The sequence below is a fragment of the Camelus bactrianus genome, chromosome 33, assembly GCF_048773025.1.
Source record: "Camelus bactrianus isolate YW-2024 breed Bactrian camel chromosome 33, ASM4877302v1, whole genome shotgun sequence".
Lineage (NCBI taxonomy): Eukaryota > Metazoa > Chordata > Mammalia > Artiodactyla > Camelidae > Camelus > Camelus bactrianus.
Window position 1 is genome coordinate 7,278,825 of NC_133571.1, and position 27,824 is coordinate 7,306,648.

Here is a 27,824-nt window from a genome sequence, read left to right on the forward strand (position 1 = left end):
TTATTACCAACCACCCAGATACCTAAGTCAGAAACTTGGTACATAAACATGTATGTATAGCTAGCTCTTTTTAAAAGAGAGGGATACTGTCTGGTGGAGCTGATCATTCACACCGCCAGACTGCTGAACTCTACTGTGGGAGAACAGACTGCTTATCCAGGTTTCTCAATACACGAATTATAAACATCCATCAAAATCATCAAATTATTGTTTTTGGTTTAGGATCACCAAATAACCTGATTTCTAATCTTCCCCCAGGTACTTAGTGATAAGAGTATGCTACACACCATTATACAGAATAAGCCAATACTGAAGGGCTCTCCTCCATTCTAAATCAAGAACTTAGTTTTCTGACTTTATGAGTAAGTCTCCTTTAAGCCTGAGTTAGTCCTCCTGAGACTAACAACCTGAAGAACACCTGAAAGGACCTTCAAAGTTAAAGACAAATCTTGAACAGCATGTGCTGTTCTTTTTTAAACAGAATGGGTTATAGCACATATGCATCTAAAAGAAATTAATTGTGCTTAAGTTTGATTCTAGTATTAAAAAATAATTATTTTTAAATCACATGACTGTTAAATGTAAGCCAGTTACTTCATCTGGTACTCAACCAAACAGCAATCTGATCTAACACTGAAAGAATTATCTTTGTTATACTTGTTGAGATAAAGTATGCCTATTTTATAAACAATTAAGAATTCTAAAGGTAATTTTGATTATTTATATATACTATTTACCTTATGTACTGATTTAAAAGCTAATCTGCTGGCATTTTACTATATATAAATTATACCTCGATTAAATAAAAACTAATCCTTATGTGAAATGAAACTCTGCTGTACCAGTAATCAATTACTCAATTCAGCGCTTAAAGAAATCTAAGACAGGAATTTAGGGTTGGAGTAATAATCAGAAACAGACTTACAAGCATCTCATAATTCTGATTCTTTCAGTGAACAACATGCATCGTTTCACCCTCTAAAATAACTATTGTTGTTATAATACTAAAGAGCAGAACAGTGTAAGATTTAATAACCAATTATTAAAGCTACCGTACTTAATGGACACAAAGTAGTTTTGTGTTTCTTCATATTTAGTACCTATGAAAAAGAAACTCCACCTAAGCACTTAAAACTATGAGAAAGCAACACAGAACTGAAATTTAAGGTTAATACACAGTTTTGCATTTAAACAGAAATTGTGAAATTCACAAATCTGAGGTAAGAATAGTAACTTCTCTCTGGGTTCTAAAGAAAAACCTCCATGTACACCCTAATGTGATTCAGTATCACGTATGCTACTATAACTAAGAATTGAGATATTTAAAAGTAATATTTGATGTTATACTTTCTAGATTTTATAATACTACCAACTCTCGTATCACACTTGACAGTTGAAACTGTAAACCATACACATCATGAACTATAATCATAAACAGTAAGGCAGACAGAGCAAAACTTCTGTCCCCATTTTGCATATTCAGATACTCAGGCTCAGAGAGGATACGTACCTAAGGCCACATAATTAGCGAAGGGTAGAAAAAAGGGCAGAATCAGCATTCGAAACCTAGGTCTTCTGCTAATGCTGTTTTCCTTTGCTGTGCCAACTCTAAAATAATTGCTATATTGAAACTGAGTACCCATAAAACCAAGTTCCCTTACTGCGTTTCTGATTAAGTTCTCTACCAAAACTTTATTCTTTTCCTGTCTGTCCCCTGACCTCAATCCTGTGATAACTGAACACTCATCAACCATGGTCAGATGACTGTTGACTGCTGTTGTCGACGACATCATTAAATGTACTAAAACTGTTATTACAGATATTAACACACAAACACAGGTTGTTTCTCCAGGGCAAGAGGGGCTAACACGCCCCTGAGCCATGAACCACCTGGCCAGAGAATCATAAACCAGAGATACCCTGACTCCCAAACTGTCACAAGACAGTGATCAATCCCAGCCTCTTTGTTCTCACCCTCTGAAAAACCCCCATCTCAAAAGACCACATGGGAGTGGACCCAGGGCTTGTCTCCCACTCCCTTGCTTGGTGCCCAGCAATAAATGCTGTACCTTCCTTCACACAGCCCGGTGTCAGGGGACTGGCTCTGCTGCCCATCTGGGAGCAGACTCTAGCTCAGCGCAATAACAATAAGGGCAGTTGATGAGAACAGGGCACTAGACTAGGAGTTTGAAGATCAAGTTTAAAGAAGTCTTTTGAAAAGTCTGAAACTTAATTTTAATTCTATGGAGGAAATACAGCCTGGCACTTATTATTTTCAAAAGTACTTATTATGTACCTATTTACCTGTGTGAGAGTTTTTACTAATAAGTAGCAACATTATGTCCTCCCCAAGCCCAAATGATCACTGACTTCATTTATTGCTTATCTTATGGGAGTGAGAAGAGGCAGAAGTTTACGTAATCACAGAGTATATAGGTCTATGTAGCTTCTGGGTCATGACTTTTAAAAGTACTCTCTCTGATGCAGCTGGCAACTTACAACCTAAAACATCAACAAATAAGCAAACAAACAAATCACAACCATTTACGAACTTCTGAAATACTAACTTTTAGACAATATAGCACAAGAATGTGTCTCGCTTACCGCTGGGGTAGGAGTCTGTCATTAGCCAGGTAGCCCGGCTTATGAACCTCTTTATTATAATCTCCATACTTGGCTTGGACAGCATAGGAAGCCAAGAGAACTGCAGTTTCTGGCGGGCAATATATCTCGTCATTTAAGATAGCTTCTTTAACTTGCAAGAAGAAAAGTCTCTGGGTTATTTCTTGAATTAATTCCTCAGAAACATCTTCAGGAAAGAATTTAGCTCTAAATCTGAACTGCAGAGGGTTCTCTTTTTTTACATCTTGCTGTGTCACCTGAAACAGTAATTTCAAGTATAATCAATAAAAACGTTAGAGTCACAATAACTAAACCTAGCCACATAAAATTCTTTTTGGAACAAAGTAGAATGTGAAACATAAATAAGAGTCTAAATCTATTAAGATTCTAGCGTGTAGGATTCTGAACCTGTAAAAAGAAATTTTATGTAAGAAAAAGATTCTTCGCTCACGAATGTGACCCATAACTCACAGATCCTAACTATTAACCAAATTGAAATTCCTCTTGAGAAGTTGATCCTGCAGATGTTTAAATTAAGGTCAAAGTACTAAGTTACACCTAATAACATTTCTTACATGGTAAGTTTTCAAATAGGAAAAGTAAACATTTCTTTTCCCTAAGATGATCCACTGAAGGTCCCTTACTAAATCAAAAGACATGACACCACTAACGATTCACAGAGATAATCTGCAAAAGGAGGCCTGAAATCAGTCACACTGAGTGTTTCTGGCACAAATTCATGATCGTGGTAACTTCAAAGTAACTTAATTATTAGCTGAATATTATCATACACACTTTACCTTTTTATTTAGTTTAAGCCATGTAGAATAGCCCTTGCTGTCCACATACTGCAGCCCAAAAAACCAGACCTCACGCAGACCAACTGTTTTCACCACCTGAAAAACAAAGTCAATTTCAGTTCAGCACTCACAGTGTAACTAGACGGCTCTGTATTTCAAGAGAACAAAACTACACAGGGATGACAGGTACATTCCTTTGCTACAGGAAAGATCTTTCGTAAATTAACATGCTAATTAAAAGAGCATTTTTGTACATGTGCTGCCAAAGCGAGCACTAAAGGAACATTTTTGAAAACTTAAACTCAGGTTTTGTTTACTAAATTTTGTAGTGTCATTTCAATCCTACCTGATCCACTCTTTCTCTACCTCCTTTCCTTTCTCATCTCCCATCATGACCCTAACAGATAACAAGAAGGATCTGAGGAACAGATACAGAGCTGTCAGAACCCCACTTTCCCATTTCAGTTTACCCCCACAACTACACTACTGGGCAGCCAAGGCAAACAGTATCATCTTGGTGATAAGAGTTTCCGAGGACATTTAAACACCATACCTCAAGTTGTCCAACTGCTGGTATCATCCCATTCCCTTCACCCATCATTGTAATATATTCTATGTTGTACCCTCACAGAGCAAGAAATCACTCTTGGAACGTGCCATAAATTTTATCTTTCTATACCTTTGCTCACACAGTGTTTCTTCTTTTAACTTTTACCACCAGTTAAAAGATTTATTCCTCAAGGCCCAGCTTAACTAACATGCCTCTGTGAATAAATCTATCATTTGGATAAAATTAACCACTTGTTCCTTGATATTCCCATAGTTCTTTATCTAAACTGCTATTAGAATATTTATTTTATCAAAATTAACTGTATTACTAGTAGAGTGTCTATGTACTCTCTTTGTTTAAAACTAAGGGCAGGGATTATTGCGTTATTCTTTTTAATACCCATGTCATCTCAAAGAATGATGAGCCAATGTTAGGTACTAGGTATCAGAGTAAATAAAGCGGTAAACTGGGATCTACATCCAGGATTATGTCAACAAAAGCATATATTTTTTAAAATTTATATTTAAAATAAAATGAGGGAGGTGAGAGTCCACTAAGATTTTAAAAGCTTTACAGAAAGATTCAACATTAGTTCTTAACTCATCAGTTTACTTTCTCTTTTGAAAAATTTCACTGAAATGACGCACACACACAAAATTAAAAATTAGAAAAAAAATTAGCTGGGATAGGAAAGGTTGCTACATTAAAAAAAAAAAAAACAAATTTCTGGATGATATAGGATATAAAGATTCATACTGACGCAAAAAAAGCTGATCAATGCCAAACCACCAAAACTGTAATGTGGACAAAGAAGATTCCAGATAATTTAATTTTGGCAAAAGATAGGTAGTTCCAACAGAGCCACAGAAAACATTCCAGAGTGGCAGGAGCAGGAAACGTACAAAGGTCAAGAGCAACAGAGAGAAGTGCACAAAGCAGCAGGCTTCAGCTTCTGCCTCGGGCCCTGTGTGAGTCACAGTGCTGCTGAGTGAGGGGGTCTGCCATGGTGCGGCACAAGGGGCAGTCTCCCAACTCCCTTCAGACTCCCACAACACCAGGAGGAGCCAGAGGGTGCAGCACGAAATTCCAAGAGGCCCCAACTCCTCAGTGGCTCTTTCCTCACTTCTGAAACTGTTCTAGGAAATGTTTAACCACATACTTATAAGTAAAAACAAACTTGGGGCACAGAACTACAGTATGTGTATATTTATTTACAAATTATACAATGCTACCATACTAAGATATTAGAAAACATATTTTTTAAATGTTTGAAAGTTTGAAAGACAAAAATAAAGACAAATATTTTAGTATTTTTCCTTGCATCCTAACAGATCATGCTGAGTACTCCTTGAGGATATCACTACTCAGCCTATAGGCTGAAGCTGGAGGAGGAGGCTAGTGAAGGGAGCAAACCGAAGGGCCTCAAGCACTCAACCAGGTCCCCTCCACACAGCAGCTGGCCTCAGACATCTTATCAGAGGTGAGGCTTCGCTACAGGCACATTCATCTGAGAGGACCTCTACTCCTCGGTCTGCTCCTGGGCTGACCCTCAACTTACCCACCTGACAGCTCACAAAGATACTCGCCACACCCAAGGGAATGCCTGCTTTTAGATCCTGCCATTCGCACTCAAGGGAAGTTGTCAGGAAACAGAGCAGGGACTCCAAGAATTAACTGCTGAGAGCCCGTAACAGATAACAATACTCCCTAATTTAGACCTCTTCATTCACAACATGAAATGGATGTGCGTGTGTGTATATCAAATACTATTCTATGTACTTTACATGGATTCTCATTTAGTTCTCAAAAAATCTGCAGAAGGAGTATCACCCTAATCGCACAAATAAAAAAACGAAGCAAAAAGAGTAACTGTGCAGAGCAGAACCGCTGCAGCTGGGGTTCGACCGCAGGCAGTGTGGCTGCAGCCCCACACTCCCCCACTACTACACACTCCTGCGCTGTGATGGACGAGCTTTCATCTGACCTGGTGTCCACACCAGAGCAGTTCTGCCCGACAAACTACAAAAATTTAACTTCTCACTATCCAATACCAAAAAAACGCCTACTTGCTGATTAGTTTTTGACTATCACAAAACATTTCAATCACTGTAAGTATCATTTCAACCTGCTATGGAGAACAATAAATGCTAACTGCACTCACATTTGTATGCAAGGTAGGCTGTATGTACTTACAGGAGGCCTAGAAGCACCAACAGAAAGGAGCATCAGCTCGCAAAGATGAAGCACCTACAAGGCACGGTACACGCAGCTGCTTATTACGACGTGGTTTTAAAACTCGGCTTACTCACACCCAAAAAAAAAGCCTTTCCTCTTCCAGAAAGACTCCATCTTATCAAGGCTTTCAAGTTCACGAATTATCTAATCATGAGATTAAGCTTACTACTTTGTCAAGAAAAGAAGCACCTTTCCAGGAATTTTTAAATTTTTCTTTCATCACATTTTGGATCGGTATGTAGATTCAGAGAATGACACTGGATAAAACCAGGATATGGACCAAGTTACTTGCGATTGTTACGCTAGAGACTCTCGCTCCCATTCTCCACGCTCAACAGTTAGCTGGATCACAGGCTAGTACTGCTCTCCTGCTCGTATGTAAAGTTACCTTCCTCCTTTTTGCAATCACTTCATTTCTCAACCACTTGATTTCTAGTAACCAATCTCTTTCCTTCTTTTCTCAGAAAAACTTGATTACTTACAGTATTATATACAGTATTACCTGGGGAGCCTAAGTAACAAATACTAATAGTTTAGAGGAGGCCCCAGACAATTAAATCAAAATCTCCTGAGGTGGTTTCCAAGTACTGCTTTTTTTTTCTCTTCTTTTTAAAGCTCCCCAGGGTGGCTCAAATGTGCACTCCAGAGTGAGAAAAACAGACCAGAAGTCCAAGTTCCTTAAAGTGACATCACGTTCTAACTCCAGGCCAGCACAGCATGAGCCTGGGGCACCAAACTGCAGTCAGGTGCCTATGCCTCTGCTCCTGCCATCCCCGTGAAACTAAGTCCTCCCAAAGCCAAGTCCCCTGCCGAGTTTATGATTAATCTCTCTGTCCAACTGCATGCCCTTTCTCGTCCCCTCTGAACTCAATCCTGTGCTAACTGAACACTAATCAGCCAGAGTCAGATGACTAAAACTGCTGTTGCTGATAACACCATTCATGCAGTAAAAGTGCTGCTGTATCGTCAGGTATCACTAACATGCACACTCAGGTTGCTTCTCCAGGGCAAGAAGAGCTAACGGACCCCGGAGCCATGGACCACTTGGCCAAAGAATCGTAACTCAGAGACATCCTGACTCCTGAAACTATGATTAAGAAATGTCACACAATGATGATTAACCCCAATTTCTTTGTTCTTCCCCCTTGAAAAAAAAACTCTAACTCAAAAACCAACCTGGAGTAGATCTGAGGCTTGTCTCCCACTCCCTTGCTTGGCACCCTGCAATAAGCCCGTATTTGCTGCAAACACCCGCTGTCAAGAGTTTGGCTTTCTGCACCACGGATACACAAGCCCACTGCTCGGCTACACCCTCTGTCTAGGATCTCCACCTAGTCTGCTCATGGATTGTGCAGAGTATCTTTGAATTCCTTTTAATCCTCATTACAATGATTTGCATATCAGATGTTAAATAAATATCTGCTAATAATTATTTTTAAAAAGTCCTATCTCTCAAATCTAAGAATGAGAAAGAATATCCCTATAGTTGTGAAAAACATTTGAGCAGCTACTGTGAAAAATACCAAGTGCTGCGTTGTTGCATTACAAGTAAAGTCATAGAAAAACATAAAAAGAACTATGCAGCAGCTTCCACACTATGGTGTCAGAATGCATACTTCATGCGGTAAATGATACCTGGTCAAAAAGCTGTTTGCCAGTTGTATTGGGCTGAATGGCAAATTCCAGCTCCGCATCCATTGTAGTTACTCTTACGTTGATCTGCAATAAAAACAAAAGGGATAATCAATAGAAAAGAGAAAATGCTTATTAAGTATTAGGCATGAGTAAATACTTTTACCTGATTTATAAAATAAAGTGGCTTAATGTGTAGGCAGTAAAGAGCCACTCTGCAGTGTACTTAATATTTTCTCTGTTAAAGTGATAGTTTGATGTATTTATATTTATTTTTGATGTACTGAATATAGGAGGCACTAGGCCACATGCTTTTCATAGTCTTATCTGCCACTGCAACAATACTAGATTATGTTCATTTCTACAGAATAGTTCATTTCTACAGAAAAGTTTCAATTACTTGCCCAAGGACACATGGGCATCAAATGGCAGAGCAGGTTTTAAACTCAGGTATAATTGCAAGTTCTTTGAATGTCATTCACTGTGCCCATGCCTTTCAACACAGAAATCAAATATTTAAGTTTTATTTATACTGCAAATGTATTCTTCACTTTTATAAAAAGCATTCATCTGTTGCCTTTTATTTACTAGACTCTTTCAAATTCTAATTTTTGTGTGTAAATAACTTCCTAGTTGAGTATCTCTTCAAAAACTTTATATGATATACAAGTTTCTTCCATACAGCACAGGGAACTATATTCAATATCTTGCAGTAACCTATAATGAAAAAATACGAAAACAAATATATGTATAATATGTATGACTGAAACATTATGCTGTACACCAGAAATGGACACTACACTGTAAACTAATTATACTTCAATTAAAAACAAACAAAAAAACTTAATATGCCTTAACCAAAAGAATTTTTACTCCAGAATAGCATCTTCACCTAGAATTCACTTAAGGTAAAAATCTATCTTTTTAACTTTAACTCACTATCAGAACTCTACATCAGACTTATGTCCCCTTATGTTCTGTTCAAACAACCACATGTACCTCTCTCTGCACATGTAATTTTATCTGAATTACCCTCTCCAATCAAATAAATCTTAGAGCTCCTTCCTTAAAATAATAATTTAGAACACAAAATATATGTAACATATATAGAAAATGAAGCATAATAAAATAAAACCTATTGTAATATAATAATAAATATATATATGGTCTTCATCCTGGGTTCCTGGCACAGAGATCCTAAAATCCTTAAAATTTCCTGAGTAATATATGTGAGAGAAGGTTCTTTTGTTATTCATAATAATCTCCTTTCAACCATACCTGAGTGTGTGCTAATGAGGTGGCTCTAGGTGGGCCCTAAATAGCTTCAGAATGAGGCTGGTAGCCAGAGAAACCAACCAAGAGATTAGAGGATTGGAACTTTCAGCCACCCACCCCACCAACCTCCCAGGAAGGGAGAGGCTGGGGAATGTGTTCATCATCAATGTCCAATGATTTAATCAATCATTCCTATGAAATGGAACCCCCATAAAACCCTAAATGAAGGGGTTTTGAGAGCTTCCAGGTCCTTGAATGCATCAACCTGAGGGGTGGTGCACCCCCAAACTCCACAAAGACAGAAAGAAGCTCCTCTGCTTGGACCCTTCTAGACCTTGTCCTCTTCATCAGTATCCTTTATATTAACCAGTAATAGGAAGTAAAGTGGTTCCCCAAGTTCTGTGAGCTGTTACAGCACATTATAGAACCTGAAGAGGAGATGGTGAGAATTCTCAAATTTTTAGCCAAGTTAGATAGAAGTGTGATTAGCTTCTGAAGTTGGGAGCAGTCTAGTGAGTCTGAGCCATTAACCTGTGGGGTCTGCACTAACTCAGGGTAGTTGTGTCAAAATGAATTAAACTGCAGGACACACAACTGAACTGGGTAACTGCTTGCTATGGAAAACCCACATATTTGATGTCAGAACGTTTCGAATAGAGAAAGTTTTCCTTTACCCGTAAGTCTACCATTCAATTTTTTAAAAACTAGAAATGACAAAAAATGTTGCATATACTAGTACATTTCTTCTTTGTGAATTTGTCTCCAATCCTCCACAGGTAGGCACTAACCTAAACACTCAAACATGACATATTCATTTGTTCATTCACTCCCCAAAGACTACACTGTCACAGATCGAGCATGTATAGGTATGGGTCTAATTTTGTGCTCTTTTTTCTGTTGCACTGGGGGACAATTTAGCTATTCTGCCAATACCATACTGTCTTAATTACTGTATCTTTAAATAAGTCTTGACATCTGGTAGGGCGTCTCCCCTAACTATCTTCAGAACCGGTTTGGCTGTTCTTATCTCTTTGTTCTTACTCTTGACTCCACATGTAACTGTAAATTTTCAAAACACCCTATTATGGTTTAAACTGGAAACTACACTAAGTTCAACAGTCTCTTTGGGGTGAAAAATGACAGCTTTTCAATATTGACCCTTCCTATCCATAAGTATGGTTCTCTCCTTGCATTAATTTTGGTCTTTTTAAATATCTTTTAAAAAAGTGTTTCTGACTTTCTCCATAAAAATAATAGTAATCATTTGTTAATATATATTTCTCCTAAATAATTATGGCTTTTGTAGCTATTATAAATATAGGTTCACAATCCCTTGAGATCCTAAATGCATTGAAAACTGAAGTTTACTAGCTAATTTCTAGCAAAAACTTAAAAGTGATATGAATCCATTTGGTGAATTAACTTACCCCACTTCAAATGACTATTCACACACTGATGTATAGAAAAACTAATGTTTCTGAGGTGATTCAACAGATCCCGATGGAAGTCGTATGTCAAAATATGCTGTATATTCACTTTTCTAAAATCCAAAGAATTCCAAAATACTCAAACTCATCTATCTTAATATTTTCTAGATATACCTATGACCAACGTATATTTTTCTATATATTTTGGTCTTTTTAATTTCTTACAAGTTTTCTGTGTAGAGTCTTATACGGTTTCTATAAATTCATGCCTAAATATTTTCTTTTTTGATGCTGTAACAAATGGAATTCTTTTCACTTCATTTTTTGAATTTTGCTGCTAGTACATAAAAGACAACTGAATTTTTTTTTAAATATGACATTGTGTCCAACAATCTTGCTAAATTCAGTTATTTGTTCTAATAGTTGTTTCGTAGATTCCTGAGGATATTTACATAAATAATCATGCTATCTGTAAATAGAAAAACTTAATTCCTCCTTTCCTTTCTATTGATTGTAATTCCAAAGTGACATCCATGCCAGAAAGTTTCAATTACTACAACCAATGATTTTCTTAAAAAGATTACTGGCCAGAAGAAAATTATTTAAAAAGTAATTTTTTGTTAGATGAAGAAAAGACCATTTATCCTAAGACACAAGGATAAACCTTAGTCACAAATTATATATTATATAAAGCTAAATAATATTATTTATAATATATATAATATATAACTAAATAAAGTGAACATACATATACCCTTAAAAACTCTAAGACCACAGACAACATTTGTACTGGTGTCACCAGCATCAAAGCTAGAATTATGAGAAAATGAATAATGCATGGGCCCTTCTGACCTCTCGTTATTTTCTCCTGTGTAACAGTAAGTTCCTATTTACTGAGCACTGGATGTGTATGTGTAAGGATCTTCTAATCCTCACCATACATACTCTCTGAGAGGTAACTAATGTCTCCAATTTTATATATGAAGAAATTAAGAATCGGAGAGACTGAACTAATCTAACAAAGGTCACTCAGATTAAGTGGCAGAGTGAGGATAAGAACTAAATTGGACCCCACAGCGCACAGTAATCTTAACTACAATGTCACCCATACCTCTTCGTCACTGGCCCATATAACCCTGAACTCTAGTCACATTAACTTAAAACAAACAACAATAATATCAGCACTTTTTTCCCCCCAACAACTCTACCATAATAGTCTGTCTTGTTTCAAAAGGAATTTAATGCTATTGATATTTTATTAAGTAAGCAGTATCAGAAGAAATAAAATTCACTTACTGGTTTCGGCATTTTCCTTCTCTTTTTGTCACCCTCTTTAAAAATTCACTTAATGAATTCTGTTGAACTTCTGTTAAAGAAAGAATAATTGATCTATTATTTTTTATATAGTAATATTTTTACTTAATAATATAATTTGTATAGATAAAACAAAGCTTTAAACTCACGTTTTAAAATGTTATAATTAACATGGAACTCTTATTTTATTCTGATTTTCAATGACTTCTATCATCTCACATTCTCTAAAAATACTTTTATCTGTGATTTAAAACAGCGCACATCTCAAGTAACAGAGGGTAAAGCATACTGATCACCAAGTGAAAGTTTTAATTTAGTTACAGACAAAATATAGTAGGAAAAGGATTACTAAGGGCCCAAATGCTTGCTTTCTCTTTGACTCAAGCGTGCCCCTATACCCAGACCGGTGGACAGAGAGACAGCGAAGGAGGCAACAGATGGATTCGGATTCTAAAGAAATGAACTCAGGAACACTTTTCAATCTTTCTTCTGTACTGCCAAAGACAAAAAAGAAAAGAAAAGAAAAAGGGAAATACTGATTAATGTAAACTACAAAAAGATCACTATTTAAAGGAAATTATTTTTCTCCTTGAAAGTTTAAAAATCCAGGCAGAGACAAATAGATGAGTAACTTTTTCACCTACAGGAGATAAAACAGCCAGTCTGCACACCAGCAATCACCATGCTACTCACCAGCAAGCTAGTGGCCTTCACTGAAATTTAGATTTGTCCTTAAGACCAATGTTAAATTATATCTTCTCTCACTAAGGCAACAGAAGTAAATCTTAATCTAGGAAAACCAACATATTATTTTTGGGTAAATGTTCTTACAAATATCTAACAAAATTGGGTTTTCTTCTTACAAAACTACCAAAAGATCTAACATTCTTAACCATTTAGTTGTCTAGAAAAAATAATTATTCCTATTTGAAAATCTAATAGTGAGAAGTGTACTAGATAATTACCTGAAAATCAGCTTATCAAGTAATATCTCTGCCAAGAAATTTTATTTGTTATACTAACATTAACTAAATTAATATATAATTTTTAATTTTATAACTATATTGTCAATTAACAAAATGGAAAACTCTCCAAGTTGAAATAAAAACAAAGGATCAAAGTTAGGTCATTTCTTTAAATTTTAGTCAATCGTGTGTCAATAAATCTCTCTATAGAGGGAATTCCACATCGTAAGAAATTTCTTATCTAATACACTGGGATATGAAATTCAGTTGGAAGTATTAAATTCCTCATTTCCTAACTTGTCACTTAACTCTTAGCTAAGAAATGATATTCTCTATCTGTAATTGCCTACTTTCATGAACCTAAGTGTACTTCAGCTATCTTCCAATTCTATGTCCTCTTTTCATCTCTACTGAAGACTTCATCTCAGGTCTTAAAACAGCCTCAAAACCAACCTTTCACATCATTTATAAGCTGGTAACTCCCAACTCTGTATCTCTAGACTTGCTTGCCTAATATGGCTTGCTCAATATCTAAATGATACGTCAAAGACAACATGGCTAAAACATGGCTTAAATCCCTACCCCAAGTCAAATCCTCTTTTCCCAAAAGTCTTGGTGACATATTTCCAGAAAGTTATTCATAGCATTCTCTCCATTTTTTTTTTAATATCTTTACCACATCTACAGCTCTGATCCCCTTTCTATTCCTAACACAATTAATTTTTGCCTTCCCTTTTGTAACTTATCTTGCTGGAAGTTTGCTTCATTGATTGGTCAAAAAACCAGCTTTCAGTTTTATCGATCTTCTATTTTCTTTTTCTCTTTTGTTAATTTCTGTCCTCATGTTTCTTCTCACCAGGTGGCTTTTACTCTGCAGCTCATTTTCTAATTCCGAAAATTTAAAGTTTACTTAAGTAATTTCCCATCTTTTTTTCCTAATACATGCATTAAGGGCATAAACTAAACATGTCCCATTGCAACTCCAAATACAAAGTGATCCCCCTACTTTGCCAGCGAGAGTATTCAAAAATAATTTTCACTGGATTGTATAAAATAACCTCATTCATCAGACATGAGACCTGAGCATCTATATCAAACTTCTGAATCACACTGTTTTCCAAATTACATGAGCATTTTTTTGAATCTAATTATCACTAAAATGTTAATCCCAGGCCACAACTACCCATTTATATAAAACATTGGTAGGATATTATTTTTCCCCTCCTTGTTCCGTTGGAAAATATTTTGTTTACTTTTTTTTTTTAACTGGAGGTACTGGGGATTGAACCCAGGACCTTTTGTATGCTAGGCAGGCACCCTGCCATTGAGCTATCCCCTCCCCCAGAACATATTTTAATATCCAGTGTTACTGTATTATTTTTAAGTGAGTTTTAAAATTCGGATCTGTTCTAGATTTCTTAGCCTCTTTTTTTACACTTAAATCACTTTTCAGATGAACTCCATGAGCTCTCCAAAACCACATGGATTAAAGGCATTTCTGGTCAATGTACCTTTCTTAGACAGTACTTTCATGCTCAAGAGAAAGAGAACATCCTACAATGAGAGAGTTCCTATGAAAACAAATATAAATCTCCTGTTTGGGGCAATAACTTTTGGTAAAAACGGCTTGTATTTGAAACTCTACTATTTCTCTAAGTATCACCTTAGTGGCTTGCCACTAAGGTTTTTTACATATAGCTTTTTCATTGCTGTTTACATCTGAATGTTTCAGTTTCCAATTATGATTTCTAATCACTACTAAGAAGTTTTAAATTTTCCAAGGAATGATCAGAGGCCTGGGAGAAGAGTGCTATCTTTTTATTATTTATTCCTAAGTTTACTATATATACTATAGTCAAAGGATTCATTAAGACTTCCTTTATACTTAGTGCTTAATCAGTTTAGGCTTTTGATTGTTCCAGATATAAATGAAAATAATGTTATTTTTCACACTTGATAAGTTAGATCAAGCCAGATCAAGTATTTAATGTTTTGTTTAAAATCTCTCTACTCTCAGTTTAGTCTAGTTAACTATATTGAAGGAAAAAAATGTATTCAATTTTCCCAACTCTGATTGTGGATGTTAAAATTTCTTCTTGTGTTTATTTATATGCTTTCAGGCTGTTATCAGGTGAATAAAGATTTAGAACTGCTTTACCTTTCCAGTGAATATTTCCTTGTTTCATTAAGTAACAATTTAATTGCACATATAATTCTAAATTAACTGTTATTCCCTCAGTATTTGGAAGATACTAGTTTTCTTCTGGAATCTGCTACTGCTGAGAAGTCTGCTATCAATTTAACTCATTCCCCTGAGGTAATATGCCTCTTCTCCCGCTTTCCTTCAAGTTTTTTGGTTGTTTTTTGTTTTGTGTTTTGTTTTGTTTTTGGTGTTCTCCAGATTTGCTTTTATTTATCTTGTTCAGGATTTAGTAAGCGTCCTGATTCTGAAGACTCATGCTTTTCTTAAATTCTGGAAGATTACTACCCACTGTCTCCTTCCCATTCAGCAATTCTTATTAGATACACGCTGGGTATTTTATTCTCTAATCCATGCCTACTCTTCATATTTTCTATCTCGTTACCTGTCTGAGCAACATTCCTCCAATCATTAATTCTCTGCAGATGTTTTTAACATTTTACCTGTCCCCTAGTTTAAAATTTCAGTGATTATATATCTTAATTTCTAGAAATCCATTTTTGTTTTTTAAAAAAATGTTTAAAAATGCTACATTATTTTATACTTTCCATTGAATCCTTTCATTCCTATGTTTATTTTATGTCACTATAAAACTATCTACTATTTTCAGTTCATTATGGCTTGTTTCTTTATGGAGTTTGTAATTGTGGAGAGAAAGTCATGTCCCTAGCCCACTCCCCAGTGTGGGATTCCTGCAAGCCCTGAGCTGTACATGTGTCCCTACAGTTTTTTCAGGTTTGCTCCTACCAGACTACTAGAAATTTAATTTAATTGTCCTAGACCAAATTTTACATTAACTTCCTCACTTAACATTCTATTACCACATCAGACCCCATGGCCACACCCTAGAGAAGTTAACAGACCCTCGAGAGAGCCTACTCAGGTACTGATGATCACTGTTTACTAAACCATATGGCTGTGATGCCCTTCCTGTGCCATCTCTCACTGGCAAAGAAGAACAAAGGAAAGAACATGAACACTGATTATACACCAGACTGTAAGTTAAAGCATTCAAACTACAGAAAGAGTGTTTTCAAACACAGGACCTGCTAGGCAGATAAATAAACATCAAGCATGTAGGTGTGCAAAATTTCTTAAGTTATGGATTAATCAAATACTGGAATTAAATGAAGGTAGAGTTTTTCCCTTTTCCTTTAAGAAATAATTTATCCAAATTTTCAATATCAGCATTATTTCAAGGTATACTCTGTAGAAAAGGACCTTTTAAGCAAAATAATCCATATTAAAGTCTTAAGTTTAATAAGAGAGCTCTGCTGACATAAAAGAATAAACACATCATAGGCCAACAATATGCAAAACCAGGTTTTTACACAAACTAATTAACCCTTTAAAATCTCCCACAAACTTAACTGATCTATGTGAGCTGTGAGGAAGTAAGGAGCCTAACAAAAAGCCTTTGCAAATAAGGATACGGTTGGCCTCTAAAAAAAACTTATAAAAATGTATATTTTCAGCCAGTGTTCTCTCTTAAAATTCAAGTAGCACCATAAATTGCCTCCATATTTCTGGAAAGTAAGTTGTCAGTATATAACAAAAGCAACAAAGCTTTTTTGAACAGGAAACTTCTGAAATATACTCCGAAGAAATAAAGTAATCTGTACCAAAATATTCTCAGCAGCACCAAGATATTATAACAGCCAATGATCAAAATCAAAACCACAACTAATGCTGAAACTATGTGACAAAGAAATGGACAAACTGTGTCAACATTTACATGAGGATAAGTGAAAAGGCAGAACACGTAGCCACCCATTATAACTAAGGAAAAAAACAGGTATCCTTACAAAGGATATCTGGATATACAGAACTGAGCACTTAATACTAATCGGGGGCTTATTTTTGTTAAGTTACTAATTTTAAAAATCAGATGAGAAATATAAAAATGTATTTCACTAAATTGCTTATATATCAGTTTGTTCATAAGACAGCATGATATATATAAGAATTTAAATTTTTTAGGATGAAGCTGTGCATAAATATAGTTAAAAACCTAAGTTGTTAGCCAATTTAGTGATTATTAAAAAATATTTATATCACAATAATATTTAACCTCAGTGGTACATTTCTAGTCCTCCTATGATTGTTACTAGCATATTATTTTTTTGAAAATGGCATCTGTTAGGAGTAGAATGGACAACTTCATAAAATGTCACTGGAAAAGCCGAGGTGCCTAGATACATGTGGCTGTACCTCTCACTGGTTCGTGTTTAAAACTAACTTTGTCTTTCAATGTCTTCCTTTACTTCTTCTCTAAAAAAATGATTATATCCACCTAATCCATTGTCAGAGCATAATAAAAATCAACTCTTCTCCCCACTACCCTCATAACAAGTAACTTATTGAAGAAATTTACTCCTTCCTCCCTACTCTCCCTAAATTTCGTAAAGTGGTCTTACCTCTCCTCTTTTCCACAGACTCCCTCAAAAGCAATCATGGCAAGCAGTATTAAGAGATGCTGCCAGCTTCTCCCATCTCCCATTTCCAGAAAATTACACACATGAATATGTACTCAAACACAGCACCACATTTTAGAGACAAAACATTCATACAAACATTCTCTTTTTTGTCCTTTAATGCCAAAGGTGACCCTTAAACAGCCTCCTCTCCACATCATTCAATGGAAAAACAGCCTCACGTTTAACACCTTGAGCTCTATTCAGTCAGCGGCACAACAGACCTTCCCCACCTGTCAGTGTTAAAACAGGTGTTAAGTCTGTCCATACGGGACCTACACTGATGCTTCAATAATTTATACCAGGCTGCCTAACTTTACTCTCATGATACTCTTTTCCTCAAGCCTAATTGTAATTCTTTTTCTGTCTTTTGAGACACCATCTCTGAACAGAACTGGGGTCTCTCCACATACCAAAAAATTACAAAAGACTCTCTGCCAACGTACTGGGGCACTGGGAAGCAGGGTAACAAAGAAAAGCATAAACTGAATTAATAAGGTAATTCTGACAATCAAATTAACACACTAACAGCATCTACCAAAACAGGTCTTAATCATTTTTTTTTTTTTTGGCAACATGGGACCCTCTGGTAAAGCCTATGAACCCTTTCCTAGGAAAGAATTTTTAAAAGCACACACAAAAAAAAAAATACACACTATTCACATAAAGAACCAGTTATACTGGATTACAGTCATCAAAATATAAAAAGCACAAATTCATGATACAGTAATATATATGCTTTTTAATTAATCTTTAAAAAACAGTATCTCCCAGTATATCTAACAATTAAACTTTGAAGTAATGATGGGTTTTAAGTGTCATTTGAGATCTGCAACAGTAACACATCATGAAAATATCTGTGATTTCTATTAGAAACAGTCTCTGCTACTGGGCCCCACATTCATAACAGACAAAAATGGGTAAATAAAGATGTAACTTTTTTCCCTATTCAAGTTCACAGATTGTTTTAAAACCCAAATACACAAAGAACTATGCTTATTACATTTTTTAGCTCATTGTTAAATACTTAACTTAATAGCAATAATAATGTACTTTTGCTTATTTAATGACATGTGATTCCCTAAGTGAAGCAAAAAAGACAAGAATTTTTAGCTCTGCTTTGTAAAAAAAAAAAAAAAAAGAAATGAAGAACAAAAGCAAGCACACGGGTAGTAAATGGAAGTATCTGTACAATGCTCACTCTTCAGCCACTTTACCTACATTATCTAATCCTCCTCCTAACTGCCCTTCCTGCCTCTGCCCAAGGTAAGCAGCACAATCCCTCTTCTTCCAACAAGCAAACTGAGATTCAGGTGACAGACTTGCCCCAAGTACTAGGGCTGGTGTCAGAGGTCCTTCCATGTCTCAGTCCCGTGCTCTTCCGGGTACCCTATTCTGCCTTTTTCTGACATCATTTTACACAAGCTCACCCCAATTACCAGAGCTTTTCAAGAAGTTAAAGCTCTTCCTCTGTTGTCTTCAGGTCAAAAAAACCACCTCTGAAGATGCTGTTAAGTGCACATTAATACTGGTACAATCACCCCTGTAAGTTAATTTCCTGTAAGGGCGATGAGCAGTTCTAAATAAGGTATGAAGTACTTGCTTACATAAGAACTGACCTGTTCAAGGAAATAAAATATTCAACATTTTTGAGCAATATATACATGCTACTGAAAATGCAAAGCAAATCACTAGAAACTTAAAAACAAATATAAAGCAGAAAGCAATGTTTCACACTGCATTTAAATTCTTTTCTAAAAGAATTTTGTAAATTTAAAAGAAACACCATACCTGTATTGTTTCCTGAGAGTTAAAAAAAAAAGACAAATAAAACATCACCTTTTACAAAAATTAATTTTAAATGCTAAAAGGTAAGAAAGCTAATTCAATTTACATTTAACGAAATATCAAAAATTCATACAATAAATGTTTAAAAATGAAAAATCAAACACAGGTTCATGTGAGTCACCTAGGTAGCAGGAAAGAAAAAAAAATCTCAAACTGACCTGAGGAATTCTCACAATTCTATACTTTTTATGTCTTGAAACACCAGATATTACTGTGTCTTATTTTCAAAACATAATAAAGTCAAAATGTTTCTTAAATATCTAAAATTAGACAATATTCTCTCATGCAGACACTAAGGCTATATGGCAATTCTATCATTAAGCTTCTAACCTCTGAAATATTCAATTCCCCTTTTGAGAAATCGAAATGGTGCCTGCCTTACAGCAGGGCCTCAGATGTTTGTTGACTTTGTTGGTGAATTAAGCTTACATATAATATTCACTTGAATTTTTCTGTTAATTACCATCAAGGGCAATATTCTGCTGATGTTTTATGTTGTAAAATAAGCAAACTAATATGCAATAGGCTACAAGAGACAATAACCATGAACCTGAAAAAAAACAAACTCCTCCCCAGTAGGTCTCCCAAATTCAGGGAGGCCTTTATGACCTTTACTTAAGACTCTTTCAATCTCATTTAACTTGACAGTCAAATTAAATTTAAAGGCTAGAAAAGCTGACACATTTAATAATAATGATAATTATCATGCTGCTTGTTAATTAAATGAAAATAGTAAGCACTTAGGGTAAACAGTCATCCCCTGGTATCCACAGGAGACTGGTTCCAGGACGCCCCCTGTAGGTACCACAATCTGTGGATGCTCAAGTCCCTTACATAAAATGGCACACAGACACACACACACACTGTATCTGCATATAACCTACATACATCCCCCACATACTTTAAATCATCTCCAGATTACTTACAATATAGTGTAAATAAATGCTATGTAAATAACAGTAAAAACAATGTAAATGGTATGTAAATAGTTGCCAGCATGTGACAAATTCAAGTTTTACATTTTGGAACTTTCTGGAATTCTTTTCCTCAAATATTTTCAAGGTTGTCGGTACCCACAGATGAGGAGTGTCAACTGTACTACCAACTCCGCTTAATAACCAAACTAGGGTTTTTTATAGTTTTTCTAAATCTAGAGTCTAGAAACAGCTTAAATATCAAGAGTTCTCATAATGGCTAATAATGTTTAATCCGTTCCACACACTCACTAAAAGCCAAAGGGTGATCAGAAGCAATTAACCACGGTTGAGATTTCCTGTGTTTCCATTCCCCCTTTTACTGAGGGTCCTTCCATTACACTTGTACTCACTTTATTCTGAGTACTACCAGGATTTTTGGTTACAAACACCTAGTCTGGTTAACTTATCAAAATGTTACTAGTTAATTCACAGAAACAGTAAGATTTTTTTTTTTAAGTACAGAACAAGAAACAACCAGAATTCACATCACAGACCGTGCTCACAACACTGTTGCACTGACTATAAACTCCAGTTTACACGCACACGAGCTTAAGAACATAACACAACACTTTATGGTACACAAAATGGCACATCTGTATTCCTGTTAAAGTGTGAACTTCTCATCTTAACAAATGCAGAGAATATCTAGCATATGATCATAAATGCGTGAATGGATGAATTATCCCATAAAGCAGGGGTCAGCTAACTTTTTCTGTAAAGGGCTAGGTTAAGTAAACTTTTTAGGTTTTGCCGGCCGCCGGCCATAGTCTCTATTGCAACTCTTGTTGCAGCTCAACAGCAACCATGGATAATATGTAAACAAATGAGCTATCATGTGTTCAAATAAAACTTTATTTACAAAAACAGGTAGTAGGCTGGATTTGGGCTACAAACCAGATTGCTGACCTCTTCTCCAAATGGTTAACAGTAAAGAGCGTATCATTTTCAGATAAATCAAGTTTACTAGAACTCAAAAGTTTCTTATTTCTTTGTATATAAACGGTGTAGAAAAGTAGAAAAGAATTTATTCATATGCATTAGATCACTTGATGTAAAAAAAAAAAACCCCACTTACCTTATTTATATATATAACCAGCCTCTATAAAAGGTAATTGAGAATTCTGCCAAAAGGTTATTGATATTACAAAGAAAAAAAAATACAAAACTTTGTGAATTTTCAAGGATTTCTATACATACTGGTTATTCAAAGAAAAAAAGAATTTGACACAACATTGTAAAATGACCATAACTCAATAAAAAAATGCTTTTTTAAGAAAAAAGGAAACTAGATAACTCCTACATGAATTACCCCCTCTTCCAGGAAGCTTGAAGCTAGGATTCATTATTAAATGGAATGAAGACATAAAGAAGTGAATCATATGGACCACATTTCATTTCCAGTCCCCAGGTACAAAGCTTCACATATCATATGGATATTTCACTACCCAAAATCATAAACCCTTTTTCAAAAGACACCATTTTTCAGTGTCAATTATATGCCACACCCTAGGAACAAAAAGTGAATTTCACCTTCAATCGTTAATCAAAAAATTTTGCATATGTACATAAACACTTTTGAGATTACAGGAAATTCCATTTTTATTTCATTCAAATGATGAAAATCATAGAACTATTACTCAATGCTCAACACAGTAATAAATCCCCTTTCAATGTTTGTTACAAAATAACCTTATTTTTATAGAAAATAAGAGATATAAAGTATATGATAGCCTTGTATACATACTGGCATTTTCTATATACTACAAGGAATGGCTAATAGCAATTACCTCTGAAAATAGGACTGGGAAAGAGGATGGGGGGGGAGGCGGCTCTGGGAAGGGAGGCGGACTTTTTACTTTTCCCTTAACATCTTCAAAGTTTTTTAACTTTGTGAAGTGTATTACTTTTATTAAAGTTTTAAAAAATGATTTAAAATATATGTTCCATATAAATTAACACTGGAAAAGAAAATACACCAAGGACTAATATGGACAGGAAAGGCAGGATTTTACTGAAAGAGGCTAGAAACTGAGGAACTCTCTGGGGTCAGACTGGCCACTTCTGCCACCCAACAGGTGAGCATATACTTGCTGCAGACATTAGGAAAGTTCCTCTGAAGGGCTTTTAACAGGTTTAAAATAACCTTGTAAAGGTGGAGTCTACAGCAACCCAATCCAGTTCCACTGAATCGGGAACTCCAGGGGTTAATACCAGGGTAGTCAGAAATGCCCCCTTGCTCTTGTTCTGCAGGAGGTCCAAGCCACCCGAGAAACAGTGACTTCCTTGACTTTCCAGATTTACAGCAGCAGCATGAAATTATGATAACCATACCCTACCAAGTAAGTTCACCAACATAGCTATCTTCACAATCTTAAAAGAACACATTTTTTTAGGCTTTGTTCTTTAGGAAATATTGGTTAAAATTTGCCATTTTTTTCAAGTGTAAGTTAAAATACATTATGTTAAAAATGGATGAAAAAAACAAGACTCCCATCAAGATTTCAGCCTCTGTTATATTAAACTATATACAGATTATATTAAAAGGTTGAGAACTGAAATTGAGATAAAAATAAAGACTTCCATTTCAACAGCCTGCCAAAGATAAAAATAATAAAATTCAATTCTGCTCTTGGGAACAGTGAAGCCAAAAAAACAAAAAATAACCCTTCATCCCCTCCCTGAGACAACTGAGAGTTAGCAAGAAACAGAAAGAACAGCAGTCTGTCATTTCTCACCACAACAGGAAAAAGAACAACCAATTTAATTTTCAGTTAAGTAACACAAATGCCCAAAACAAAGAGCAAACTCAACATACTTTCCCCACGCCGAGGTTAATTACATTTAATTTCTGATCCTCTCCGACATGCTCTTCCATGTTTGGGAGTATGGGAGTGAACAAAAACAGTGTATAACCCACAAGGGCAAGAATTTATAACATTGCTAAATGCCATAAATTTTGTCTCATTTAACTAAAAACTGTAAAGAATTCCAATGCAAATCTATTCATTCCTTATTAATAATATATTAACTGTGTATTAAATCCCATCCTATATTAAAAAAGTGATTAAGCAAAAGAACAAAGTCAGTGCAATCCTTTTTACAGCATACCATTATCTCCAAAAGGAGTGCTGACTATATTTTGCCACATTTGAGGTAATTATGAGTCTCTGGAAGATAAAGCCATTGGTGAAAGCAATGTAATCCTGAAAAAAAAATTTTTTTTAAATGCAATCCTGAATATTAGCCTCTCTTCTCAAATCCAATAACGCTGTTTTGGCAAGTAGATTAAGCCATTATTTATCCAGCAAAATGAACGGGACAATTGTTCATTCAGAGCTCCGTCCGAAATATAAAAGTGTTTAGTGTTCTCTAAAAAAAAAATGTATGCTCCGTAAACAATAGGTTGCAATGTCTACGTCCAAGTACTCGTTTTTCATATTAACCCTTATTTTACGTTTTCACATGTACATCACGGCCGTCTTGGTGCCACAAAATCGCAACCGTATTTTAAAATTTACCTCTGATGAGGTTGACTTTTAACACATTTCCAACCTCATTAATAACCACTCCTTAAGGGGGGGGGGGGATACTAAATACATGCTGTGAATGGTTAAAGAACCATACCACATCTGCATAGGAAGTGATGTGATCTATTCAAACTGGAATAATGTCCTGCCACCACCCACTCCTTTCAAAGTTAGCCTGGGAATTGAGTTCACAACCCTTTTAAAGAAGGGGGGGGCTGTAATGTACTCAACTTGTCTAGAGGGGTCGAAAAAACTCCATCAGGCTGCCTCAGAGGAAGGCCGGAGAAAGTTGCGGGACCCCGAGGCCGCCTGCAGCAGCGGCAGCAGCAGGTAGAGCGGGGCGGCCCGACAGCCGCCCACGCCGCGCAGGTGCTGGCGGCGGGGAGCCGCTCACGCCCCCATCCCCGGACCGCAGCATCCCTTCGCCACCAGGGCGGAACGCACGCTCTCTAGTAATCCAACACCCTCACTTTCCAACTGGGAAAGAGCAGCAGCCCTCACAAATGCCCTCCCTGCAGGGCAAAACGGGCTGTTTCCCAGGCTCAAATCTGTATTCTCGAAGTACCTAGAAGGGACGCGCCGGGCCGAGCCCCGGGCCGCGCCCGAGCCGCGGGAACCCAGCAGAGCCGGGGCGCCGGGGGTCCGGGCCGACGCGAGGAGGGGCGCGCGGCGGCGTGTGTGGCCCGGACGCGACTCGGGCCGAGCCTCGCGGCGCCCGCCCCGGGAGCGGCCCGGCCGGCCGGGGCCGTCAGAGCGAAGGCGCCGCGGCCCGTGGGGCGCAAGCTGAGGCGCGCGAGGCCCTCGCGGCGCGGCCGCCGGGCAGCACGCGGCCCCGCAACTTCTCGCCGCCACCTCAGCGGCTCCGGCGGGGCCCGGGGGTGGGGGAAGGGAGGGCGCCGGCGGCTTACCCCGGGAGCGGGCGGCTCCTTCCCGCCGGGGCTGCGGCCGGGCTGCGGCGCGGCGGCGCCGGGCGGCGCGGCTGCGGCAGGGAGGGAGAGGCGGTGGAGAGAGCGCTGGGCCGCCGGAGCAGAGAGGCGCCGCCGCCGCCACCGCAGACAGCTCCGCAATATGGCCGCCCGGCGGCTCCTGGGGGGAAAGGCGGGGCTGCCCCGCGCCCCTCGCCTCCCCCTGCCGGCCGGCCGGCCTCGCGCCGCGGCCCGAGAGCCAGCGCCGCCGCCGCCGCCGCCGCCGCCGGCGCCGGGGCCTCCCGCGCCCCGCCCCGCCCCGCCCCGCGGGCTCGCGGCCGCCCGCCGCGTGGGGCGTCGCCCGGGGTCGCCGTCCGGGGCGGGGACGTGCTCGGGCGGGCTGCGGCCCCGCGGGACCCGAGGGAACGCGGGCCATCGCGGAGGCGAGGGACTCCTTCCGGGGAGGACGGCGCTTGGGCGAAGCCCGCGGTGAAGGGAAGCGGAGCCGCCCAGCCCGCGGCTGGGAGCGTGCCCGGGGCCTAACCCCACGGGTGGAAACTTGAAACTCCCGCTGCTGCCAGAAAACTCACCCAAGGCGTTGCCGTCGCCCCCAAGGAGGAATTCTTCCCACAGGGAATGCACCACCCGATCGAGCGTGTTACTTGGCTGTTCAGCTTGAAAATCCTGGAGCAGGAGAGAGAGAAACGGGCCTCCCTTAGGGGGATTTATATATGTAATAAAGAGCTTTACGTCATTTTGGCAGGTTTTGCCTATCTAGAAAAACTTTCTTATTCAGGGGCAAGGTTTAACCGCCCTCCCAAAACCTCGATGAATGTGGCCCCCAGTCGAGAGTGCGGATTTTTATCCGGGCAAGGATATTTGATAAATTTGTATTATCTCTGACATTCTTTGGCAGTGGGAAGGAGTCGGTTAAGGAGAAAATACTGGAACTCGGACCCCAAAGGGCAGCCAAACCAAAATTATCCTAGACTTTATGAAAGTGAGACATTTGATCATGGTCTGACTCTTAGCCCATTCAGTTTTCTTAGTGCCTGGGACTTCTAGTGTTACCTACTCCATACTCCCTCTCCTCTCACGTTTTCTGCCGGGATTCAAAGAGCAAAACTTGCCGTGAGTGTAGCATTAGCAAGTGCACAAAATCAGATTAGCGTAGCGTGTCCTGTGTGCGGTGCTTTGTATAGTTTACTTTTTATGAATAAACTTTAGATTCAAATAAAACCTCAGGAGTGTACTTAACTTTTGTAGAACAAATAATTCATATCCTTCCTGCCTTCGCATTTGCCTTCCCTGAGACAGTAGGTTTTCTTTCAGGAACACTCTCTCCTGGTCACTTTCACTAAACGTACCCTTCAGTGAGTTTCCACCATTGCCCTTTGAGACCTCTCTGAACAATTAAAAGCCTCAAGAGTTAAACTGAAAGGCCTTTAGAGTGCAAATTCCTCAAGGATGGGAGCCAGGTGTGTGCTTTTTTTTTTTTTTTTTTTTAATTAACTAAAAGATTACTCCCTGAACTTCTCCGTGGGGTGCAAGAATTATTCAGGTAATTGTTCACCCTTCCATAGCAAGCTGCATGCATAAAGATAGCCAAAGTATTGTAAATTCTTAGTACACTAATCAAACAAAATTATATAACACACTTTTGCAACAGAAAATGAAGCGTTCACTATCTTTTGTCACATGCCAGGCACTGGTGTGAAACGCTTTACATGACTGTCTCTTTTAATAATTACAACAACCTTAAGTTCGCAGTATATATTATTATTAACCTTTCTTTAAAAAAGCCAGTGAATAAAGAGGGCCCGCAAGGAGTTAAGTAATTTGCTCAATGTAACACAGCTAAGAAGTGGCAGAGCTATGACCAAACCCAGTAATGTTTGACTCCAAAGCTTTGATTTTATCCTATACTTTTCGACAGCAAGCAGACCAGAAATTGTAACAGTTCCATCAGCTATCATATTGGTAAATATTTAAGTAAAAGATAATATTCAGTGCTGGTGAGATAAAAGGGTGCTACCAGACATTGTGAGTGGGAGTGTAAACTGAAACAACTTGTGTGGAAAGAGTTTGGCCCTGTGATTCAACCTATAAAAATGTTCATGCTCTTGGAACCCAGAATCCCGTATCTGGGATTCTTTCTGAATGAAATAATCTGAAATTGAGCAAAAGTTTTATTCATGAACTGTATGTTACAATATTATTTAGGAGAAGCAAAAGTAAAAATTATAGAAACTAAATGCCTTAAAAGTAACTATATCTGTAGCATTTTAGGTAACAATTTTAAATGTGTCATGTATATAACTTCATGGCAAGTTGTTTTGTTTTGTTTTGTTTTTTTTGATAGTATTAAGTGGGGGAAAAAAACCCACAAGTTATGAAACTAACCATGCAGTATGATCGCAACTATGTTTAAAAAACAAAAACAAAAACTATAAGGTGTTAGAAAAAAGAAAGCTTGAAGCATGCACAGAGGGAAGACCATGTGAAGACCCACGAAGAACTTCGTCTTCAAGCCAAGGAAGCCTGAGGCCACCAGAAGCTGGGAGTGAGGCCTGGGATGGATTCTCCCCCACAGCCTTCAGAGGAAACCAATCTTCCAGCATCTTGATTTCTTACCCTAGTCTCCACAATGGCAAGACAATAAAGTTCTGTTGTTTTAAGCCAAAAATAAAATAAAATAAAATAAAAAATAGGAAAAGAAAGACTGAAACCCAGAGTTATCTTCAGATGTGTTTCTGTGGGCATTCCCACCCCCCACCCCCTTATTCTATTCTTCAGTATTTTCTTTATTACTTTTGCAGATTAAAAAAAAATTAACTGAAAATTTTCTTTCTCAAATGAGAATTGAAATTCTCATTTCTGGAATTTAAGGGGTAACATTTCTGACTTTAAGGGGTAAAAATCACACACATTTGCTAAAACTACTTTTTAAAGAAAAATCTTTTATTCTCAGTAGTTACAAAAAAATTTTTTTATATAGTGCATAGTATGCATTAAAAAAAGAAAGACAAAACCAATTTATTACAATCTGCTGTGAAGCCTTCCATGCTAGAAT

At 37.6% G+C, this 27,824-nt stretch overlaps 1 protein-coding gene across 1 annotated transcript in view; it reads right to left on the bottom strand.

The window, feature by feature from the left end:
* The window catches only part of RDX (radixin), a 46,492-nt gene extending 21,590 nt beyond the window's left edge, over window positions 1–24,902 (bottom strand). Inside the window, exons 1-5 of the mRNA XM_074357022.1 lie at window positions 24,755–24,902; window positions 11,838–11,907; window positions 7,843–7,926; window positions 3,423–3,518; window positions 2,605–2,879 (exon numbers count right to left, since the gene is read on the bottom strand). Coding sequence (XP_074213123.1) covers window positions 2,605–2,879; window positions 3,423–3,518; window positions 7,843–7,926; window positions 11,838–11,849 — 467 coding nt within the window. The 5' untranslated portion in view covers window positions 11,850–11,907; window positions 24,755–24,902. The remainder of the gene's footprint in view (window positions 1–2,604; window positions 2,880–3,422; window positions 3,519–7,842; window positions 7,927–11,837; window positions 11,908–24,754) is intronic.
* Between the last annotated feature and the right edge of the window lie 2,922 nt (window positions 24,903–27,824).